The sequence below is a fragment of the Athene cunicularia genome (genome assembly GCF_003259725.1).
Source record: "Athene cunicularia isolate RWA chromosome 23 unlocalized genomic scaffold, athCun1 chr23_part1, whole genome shotgun sequence".
NCBI lineage: Eukaryota > Metazoa > Chordata > Aves > Strigiformes > Strigidae > Athene > Athene cunicularia.
This window is the reverse complement of record NW_020799130.1, coordinates 5,972,053-5,980,718: the sequence shown is the minus strand read 5'-3', so window position 1 is coordinate 5,980,718 and position 8,666 is coordinate 5,972,053. Positions and strand designations below refer to the sequence as shown.

The window sequence follows — 8,666 nt, the reverse complement described above, 5'->3', positions numbered from 1 at the left end:
GGGAGCGGGCAGGGGGGCCCCGGCACTTACCGGATTCCCGCACGGAACCGGCTGCCCTAGGGCCGGCCAGGAGCCCCCCAAGCACCCCGAACCAGCCCACGGCAGCAGGTCTGGGCGCCCATAAGGACGGGGGGTGTGGGTGTGATTCACCCATTACGGTCACAAGCAAAGGACAGACTCGTTAGGGGAAGGAAAAAAGAACATAAATTTAATACAGACACCACCACCACTCTAACAAAGAGAGTCTGGCCGTGGGGAGCATTCATACCTTAAAAACACCTTCCCCCACCCCTCCCTTCTGCCCCGGTGACCCCCACAGGTGCAGGGGGGGCCCTGCTGTCTCACCAGGGGGTGCAGGGCTCTGCTCCGTGCAGCACCCCCTCCCCCCCATGTTTTTTCCTCTGTTCTTCCTCTGACCTTGGTGTTCGCATAGATGTTGTAAAAGGAACAAGCTTTAGAAAACTCTTTTCTCTTAGGATATTATTAATAGCAGGAATAATTAATAAATAGATATTATTTCATGGGTTTAATTAGTAGAGCACAGGTGCTCTAGAAACAACACTGACAGTTCAAGCAACTTAGAAAGGCTAGGTATTGAAAAGCTAGACAGAGATTAAGTATATGTTAAATAGAACTTTTTGAGTCTTTTGTCAAGTCTAAAAGTGAATTATGATGAAGATTGTTCAGAAGATGAGTAACCATGATGACTGCATCAGTGAGCAGTGGTGTCTGAAGATGAATTAGAACAATAAGAACTAGCTGAAACTGTGGAATACAACGGACTTCTGAAATTAATGATGAATTGAGAGCTGAGAGTTCCTGGAAAATCACCGAAGACTCTTTGTATTGTGTGTTATATCATATAGAAAGAGGGCACTTTTTGTGAGCTGTTGCCACTCCCTGTGGTGCTGGCAGGTACCCCCAGTCTGGTGAAATCCTTTAACAGATGTTCTCCTTGCAACTCGTTCTCACAACTCTAACTCCTCCACCCAGGTTCCCCTTCTTAAATACATTATCACAGAGGTGTCACTAACCGGCCCAGCCTTGGTGTGGAGGTGGGTCCAGCATGGAGCCAGGGGGGGCTTTGAGAAGCTTCTCACAGGGTCCAATGCTGTGACCCCCTCCCCCACTACCAAAACCCCTCCACTCACTCTAACCAGGACACTCCAGCTGCACGTTCAGCTCCTGCTCTGCCACGTCAGACCCCTGGGAGAGCCCAGAGCTGCCTTTGACAGACACACCAATATTCCTTCTGCGTCTCATTCACCCCTACCTAAAGGGTCCAACACCATCACTTTGTCCTGCCTGCCTGGAGGCTCTCTGAGAAGCTGGCAAAGCCCCGGGCTGGGAAATCACCAAATCCTTCCGTGTTTAACAGTGAAGTGGTCAAGGTCAGCTTGCAATGCCCAGCTGAAGGAAGAAACCAAGTGGATGTGAGTTAACAGAGCACAAAAGGGAAGAGCTGTTTATGCTCAGCCACTGGGGGAAAAAATAAATTAAAATTTAAAAAAATAATAATAATCAAGCTTCTTACCCTGGAGCCTCACTTTGGGCACTGATATGTGAAAGTCATAGCCCAAACCTGCTGAAGTTCATACACTGTCAAAGGAAGAACCAATCTCACCTGGCTTTGCTCGTAAGCCGAAGGCAAGGCTGGTGCTGTACAAGGTCACCAAAACAAGACCTTTTGGGTTGCCCGTTGTGTGCTCTTTCCAGAAGAGAGGCGTGCACCAGCATGAGGAAGCCACCTGGCAGCAGACTCCTCGGTAACACGTGGCAGCTCACAGCTCTCGTCCACGGGGAGGCAGACTACCTCCAGCCACAGCCCAGGGGAGAGAAACTCCCTGACACAAGCCAGTCTGGCACAGAAAGACTGCAGCAATTACTATCCTTTCCCGACAGAGCAAGCTTCTCTAGAAGATTTCAAATCAACATTGTAGAGCTTTTAGTAAAAGCCACTGATTTTGTCTTGGTTTTCAAGTGAGTTCTCAATGCCAAAAGCATTCACAATTGCTCGTGCATCATGAACTTGGGCTCTCTTCATTTTCCCTTGCTCTCAGTCATTGCAGCACTTGCTGGGGACTGAGAAGTCCTACGAGCAAGCAGAGGAACAAAAGCCAAACACTGATGATGGCAGAGGCAGAGCTGCTGGTTTTAACGCACGCATCGTATTTCGTAAAATCAACTTCCCTGATGGCACAGACGTGATCAACGCGGCAGGCCTTGTCACACGGGGCAAGGTCATATCTGACAGAGTTAAACTCGTAGTACTGCTGCAGATAGTGGGGATCCTCCAACAGCCTCTCCAGCACCATGTGCATGGAGTGCGCAGAGCCGTCAGGGACTTGGAAGGCTTCTGTCAGTCTATACTCTTCCTCCCACGTTGGGAACTCTTCCTCCCACGCTGAGCCCATCATGTTGGCACGAGTTAGGTTCAGGTAGTAAGTCACCATATCCTGCAGGGAGAGAAAAAACAGAATGAGGACAAATCAGGAAAGGATGGGCCCTCCAGGGAGACATTTGACTTGGGTGTGATTGGACCCTTCTCCCCCGTGCTTGTGTCAGCACTGCACTGTGGTGGTGCAATTCTCACCCCTCCCTGCCCCTCCTTGTTGGGCTGCTTGGTGCTGGTGTGATTCCACCCACCTCCCCCCCAGCTGTACACCCATCTCTGGAGATAAGGACTGATAACGGATGAGCCTGGCTCCTGCCCCTCCGGATTGCTCAGAAACAGTTATAACAGCCCATCATCTCCCAATGGCCTGGCACACCTGTGGCTGGGATGGGGTCAAATGGAACAATAACAGAGCTGCACATTCATCAAGCTCTTGTGCAGCTGCTGGAAGACACCAGAAGTTACCTGACAAAAGTCTATTATCTTGGACCCTATAAATGGTGACCACAAGAGAGAGCCTCCGAGCTCTCCTGGATCGCAGTGGGCTGTGACCTGCATCTCCCCTGAGCTGGGAGCTTCTCGGGGACCAAAACCCTTAAGGTGTTTTCTGCTGCCAGAGCTGAGGGAAGGCTGGGGCAAAGTCCACCCGCTCGAGTCTCAATTACCGCCCGTTGAGGAACGCTGAGGCATTGGGAGTATTTGCTCTAAACTCGAGAAGAGGGAAATTTTTCTTTGAGCTCACTTCTCTCTCACCCGTTCTTTCTCTGTTTATTGGTGTGTGGGTACATACTTCATTCTACTGGATCCAAATACTTTTGTCTCTGTGTGTGTGTGTTTGTACGTTTTGTGTTCATTCTACTGGATCCAAATACCTTTGTCTCTCTGTGTGTGTGTGTGTGTGTACATTTTGTGCATATACGTATAAATTAAGGTACCATTAGGTAAGTTACGGTGAATCTTGTCATTTTAGAATCTGCAAATAAGCCGCTTTTCTTTCTTTCAACATTTCTGAATTATTTTGTAATGATAAATTGCTATTAGTTATTAATAAATCTAGATTTCCTACTAAGTCATTCCCGTGTCAATCCTTCCATCCGCCACCCGCACGCTCACCGCAGGCAGCGCATCGCCCGCCCGGCGTGGGGTGAGCTGCCTCCCAGCAGCAGCTGCCTACTGTGACATGAACCTGGGGACAGAGACCTCAGGCGAGAGCCTCCAGAACTCACCACAAAAGCATCCTGTTTCATAAGGGATAAGAGGATGGCTTTGCTCTACTTGACTTTTATCTGTAAACATCAGGAAATTCGAGCCTGGTCTGTTCCAAAACCACTGTTATTTACTATCAGCACTGCCCACTGGCAGAAGCAAGTGTCACAGTGGTGTTAATTACTGAGTGGAGTTATTTTCTCAACTGTGAGCAAAATAAAGTTTTTCACAACTTCTGTTCTCAGTCTCTGGCCCTTTTTCTCTCTGCTTCACCAGCTCCCTAGCCTTCCACAGTGTATTTTAGCATTCATTTCTCATGCTATAAACACATAGACAGAGCATCTACAGAGCTGCTTTATCCCTTGCAAAGAAAGGCACAAACATGCCATCCTCTACCTCTTTGCTAATAAGAGACAGAGGAAACAGAAGCTGCCCCTACAATTCACCTAAATTCAGATCCATTACAGATGAATCAATTTAGCAAGTAGGGGGACTCAAATAATTTTCTAAATGTTTAAATTTTTGGAGGGAGTTTGACAAGTCTGTTAGTCCTCAAAGAGGAGTTCTGCAATCCACATTACCTCGGTAGCAAAGCAAGTGTCAAAGGAAACTAGCTAAAGACATAAAAAATATGACAAAACCCGCCCTGCACTGCCCTGGGGAACTCATCCCAGCAGAAGGCCAGGGCCAGCTGACTGCAGTCACCTGGCCTTTACTCACTGATGCTCTTACTAAATCTTTGTGCTAGACATGAGGCTGAAATATCTTGGTTGGGGTCCTCTCCTACATAGTCACTTGGCTCCTGTAGTCCTGCCTGTTAAAGCTGTATGGAGGAGCTGAAGTACTCTCCTAGAACTGCAGTGTGTAACACATGGGGCTCCCCTACCAGCACTTGAAGGGTGTCTGGATCATAGCTGATCACCCGAATCCCAGGGTTGTTGGCTCCATTGTTCACTCCAGGTAAGGTTGTTTTCCAGGGAGTCACTCCAGGGGCCAGGAACATGACATTGATTGGAGAACCTTACAGAAAGGCAAAACAACCCATGAATGGGAGACCTTGGTGTGTATCACACCCTGTTCATGTTGCAGTGAGCATCCTGGTAACTGATCACTCTGCAGACAGCAGCTCTGTCCCCAGCCCTAGTCACAACAGCACACACAAAGATCAGGACACTCAATGGCATCAGGGATTGAACAGGGGACTGCTGCAGCTGAGAATAGCCTTTCCACCGCTGTTGAAGACTCCTGCAGTGAGAGTGTGCAAAAGTACCATGCTCAGCAAAGGAGACCGAGAGCACTACCAGTAACCCCAGTGCAAAGATTCATAATTGCTCCCTTATGTCTCAGCTGATGTCCAAAACCCACTAACAGGGATCAGGCAAGAAGCTGCGAGGCATTGAGCAGAAATGATAAAAAGTTGAGGGTAGACAGGAGGGAGGGTTGGAGCTACAGGCTGGGGATGGAGATCAGAACCTCTATTATCTCTTGCTGACCAAAGCATTTCACAAGCCTTTTCTGGCTTCTCAGCTGCACTCAGCTAACAGCCACTCCGTGATTTTCTGGAAGTTGGCAGAGCTATCATGCAAATGCCTAGGTGGCCAGAGCCGGTACCTGTATCACTGTAAAACATCCGAAAGCTGTCCGTGTGATGGTGCCCAAAAAACTGGGCAGCAATCACTCCATGGTGCTTCTGCACGATTTTCAAGTATCGATCATTAAAGCTGCTCCGGAACCAGGACTTGCCTCGTTTCTTCTCAAAGAAGCCGGGAGGGACATGCCCCGCAATGAAAACCTACAAAAGCAAGAGTGGCACTGAGCACAAAGCCCACACTCCTCACAGAGCACCGTCCTGCTGTGAGTGCACAGAGGGGAGAGCAGGAGTGAAAAGAGCTTCCAGGCTGGGGGAAGCCCTCTACAAAGTTTTATTCACTTCTAATACCATTTCATCTGCTCTAGAGGCATTGGTCAGTGTTTCTTCCAGCCACTGGAACTGCCCTCCAGGATCTTCCTCACCGGCCGTCTCGTCATTCTGGTCATAGTACAGGTTGGTGTTGAGGACAACCATTCGCCCCTGTGTCATTGGGCTGGGCAGCTTCTCACTGTAGTAAGCTCCTGAAAAAATGCAACCAAGAGGGAAAGAGCTGGAGGTCTGGTCATGCTGGTTGCTGTGACCCCTTTGCTTCCATCCCTCTCAGCTCTCCTTGGCAACAGCCATAGCAGTCACCGTCTGGACAAGGGGCCAGCAGTGCTCTGACCACCCCGAAGTGGGGATCTGGAGAGACTCCTCTCCTTGTGTGCCTCTTGCTGTGCTTAGGTCTCAAGGTGAAGGGAGCCCCTGCATGGGGACCAGGAGCCAGGCAGCTCTAGAGCCACAGTGCTGCCTGCACCAGCAGCCTTCTTAAAAGATCTTTTTTTTTCTCCACTGAAGCTCACTACTCTGGATCCTCTGTAGGGACACTTTCCAGTAACTTGACAAAAGCAGGAGGGACTAAAGCATAAAGCAATTTCTTTTCTTGCAAGCAGGAGAACTCAGTGCTAGGAATCAGCATTAAATTGGACTCTTCCTCCAGAAACACTCTACAAATATTGCTCCTCTGAGCATAGAAGCAGGGAGAACCATTTGTGGTATTTTCCTAACCACCCCCGTCTCCCCAGAGCGCAGCCATACCAGCTCTGAAAAGAGGAATGGAAGCATCATTCAGCCACGGACGCCACAGTTCAGCTGTTCGGTTGTAGATTCTGTGCTCCTTCCCCGGAAACTGATTCTTGGGGTGGAAGTCATGATTGCCCATTGCCGCATAGACTTTAGTATCTAGAGACAGAGAAAAGGAGGCACAGAGGAATCCATGCTTGATTCAGAGTTCCCCAGCACCAAAGCTCCCTGAAACACTCAGAGACTTGGAAAACCAGCATGGCTTGAGGACTCTGCAAAAGCCACGTCACCCACACCGCAGCCATGTGGCACGACACTGCAACAACCATCCCTCCCTGGGACAGGCCAGCCCAAAGCCACAGCTCTACAGAGGAATCAGTGAGCTTTCACCATCAATAACGATCCTTCCCCCACTGCTGGCATGGATTAAGTGTGAGGAAATCTTGTAGCCTTTTCTGCCTTAATGACCAATTACAGAAATGTTTTTTTTCCTCTTCTGGGTGAGTTAACCTGAAACAATGAGTGCGCATCAGACGCCTCAGTTCAGACACGCCTCATGCCATGCAGCAACTAGGAAGAGGACAAACAGGTCCCATCGACTACAGCCTGTCCGTGCCTTTCCCCTTCTCCACCCTGGTAAGCTCCTCCCACAAGACTCTGCCTCTCTCCCCTTCTCACCCCCTCAAATTCTACCTGGAAATGCCTCTTTTATCAGAGAAGTCAGGTTTTCTATTATGTGCAGAACCTTTTCTTCTCCAAGCTTCTCATTGGGGACATGAGGAGTATCATCTCTGGAAAAAAAAGTGGCACAGTCACTGTGGCATAAGCTTAAAGCGATAAGCAAGGCAGAGAAACCTGCATACATGCTGCTCTTTGTGCCTCCTAGAAGATAAAGATGGAGCTTTTGGGGGCAGGAACCAGTGCTATGTTGACTGGCCAAGGCACTCACGGAGTTTCAAGGAATTGGTTCAAAGTGAAAATGGGCTCCACTTTATAAATCTTGATAAACTTGTGCACAAGCATATGAAGTGGAGGCTCACTCTGCCTCAGGGCATTTAATAGACGCTAAAGCTGACTGGAAATATTGCAAGGAACAGCACTTTGCAATCTCGGGTCAACATCTGATCGGCAATAGTGAAGCAAAGTTGTTTGCACAGCTGATTGAGCAGCAGCATAACAACGCTCATTGCAACGGACACAGGAATGCCTCCAGCAAGCGATCACTGAGTGTGTCCAACACTGCGGCAGACACACGCTTCTGTGCTTTCACCAATACACTTACAGCATTCATAGATGATGCTGGGCTGTCAACAAGCCCATCGAAGAGGAAGATCAGAATTCAAAATTATGTCAAAGAATGGGGGGAAATAGTTTGAAGGAAAAAAAAATTAACATAAAGTCATAAGGACTGATAACTACTTTAAGTAGGAAAAATCATCCACAGAGACAGAAAACAAAAACGTGGGGTCAGGCAACAGCACTGCAAACTAGGATTTACAGCAAATTACAGGTTGATGTTGCACTGTCAGATGAAAAGCAGACATTACAGGAGGGCATACACACAATAATCATGCAAAATGAAACTTTTACTGTCTGTAAGTGCTACTGAGGCCTCCTGTGGAATTGGGTGCCCACTTCTGGAAACCAAACTAGGAGAAAACAGCTTCCATTTAGGGAGGTTCTTCATACTTCTAACGGCAAACAGCCCCTTTTTGAAATAAATCTTCCAAGATGCCTCTTTACAGTCTGAAGAAGTCTGTAGCAGCCACAAGTCTGGTTTGCAGCACTCTCCATCCCAGAGCCTCTTACAGGTGTGCCAACAGGAAGAGCATTTCAGGCACTCAGAGTTTGTGTTAAGTCAGGCAGGGTTGGCAATAATTAAAAGAATAGGAACGATGATGAATTGTGATCCTTTCCTTACCTCACCGTTTCTCACTGCTGGAGCTTGCTGCGGGCTCTCGCTGGCATCAGGAGGCCTCGTTGAGGTTGCGCTCTCCCCTGAGCCTCCATTTGCATTATAGGGCAGATCCTCACCTCCCCTCTCAAAACGATTCCCATCTAGAGCCCCGGGTCCCCACGAGCTCCTCACGCCCCTGCCCTCGGGCTGCCCCTTCTCCCATCCAAAGCCCGGCAGCCCCCGGAGCAGGGAGGATCGTGCCCGAGAGCAACGCCCGCCGCCAGCCCCGGGAACGTTCCGTGTTTCTCCTCTCAGAGCAGCAGCTCTCAGGGGGCAGAGCCCGTCCCTCGGCCCCAGCGGCAGGACGGAGGAGCTGAGCTGAATCCCGGCAGCGAGTCCCCGCTCCCGGCGGGACCCCGGCCCTTCCTCACCCGGTCCAGAGGACGAAGTCCGGCCGCGGCAGGCGGTTCCTCATGGCGCGGACGGCGGAGGCGAGCAGCGGCCAGGGCGCATCG

General features: G+C 49.6%; 1 protein-coding gene across 3 annotated transcripts; it reads right to left on the bottom strand.

Moving 5' to 3' along the window:
• Positions 1 to 470: 470 nt before the first annotated feature.
• SMPDL3B (sphingomyelin phosphodiesterase acid like 3B) lies at positions 471 to 8,666 on the bottom strand. 3 transcript variants are annotated; one of them, XM_026863383.1, is made up of 7 exons: positions 8,583 to 8,660; positions 6,948 to 7,045; positions 6,270 to 6,413; positions 5,541 to 5,713; positions 5,213 to 5,393; positions 4,488 to 4,621; positions 471 to 2,456 (listed from the first exon to the last, which is right to left on the bottom strand). In XM_026863383.1, exons 1-7 carry the CDS (start codon positions 8,624 to 8,626, stop codon positions 2,061 to 2,063), a joined length of 1,170 nt encoding a protein of 389 aa, XP_026719184.1. In that variant the 5' UTR covers positions 8,627 to 8,660; the 3' UTR covers positions 471 to 2,060. The 3 variants fall into 3 exon arrangements, with proteins under 3 accessions (XP_026719184.1, XP_026719185.1, XP_026719183.1); XM_026863384.1 differs by lacking the exon at positions 6,948 to 7,045 and having other exon boundaries at positions 8,583 to 8,666; XM_026863382.1 differs by lacking the exon at positions 8,583 to 8,660 and having other exon boundaries at positions 6,948 to 8,031.

Coding starts and splice junctions, on each gene's coding strand:
- SMPDL3B (XM_026863382.1), bottom strand. CDS start 7,119: ATGTATGCAGGTTTCTCTGCCTTGCTTATCGCTTTAAGCTTATGCCAC. Junction 5,714..6,269: donor CATTCCTCTTTTCAGAGCTG/GTATGGCTGCGC, acceptor GCATTTTTTCAG/GAGCTTACTACAGTGAGAAG. Junction 5,394..5,540: donor CCTCTAGAGCAGATGAAATG/GTATTAGAAGTG, acceptor TTGCTTTTGTAG/GTTTTCATTGCGGGGCATGT.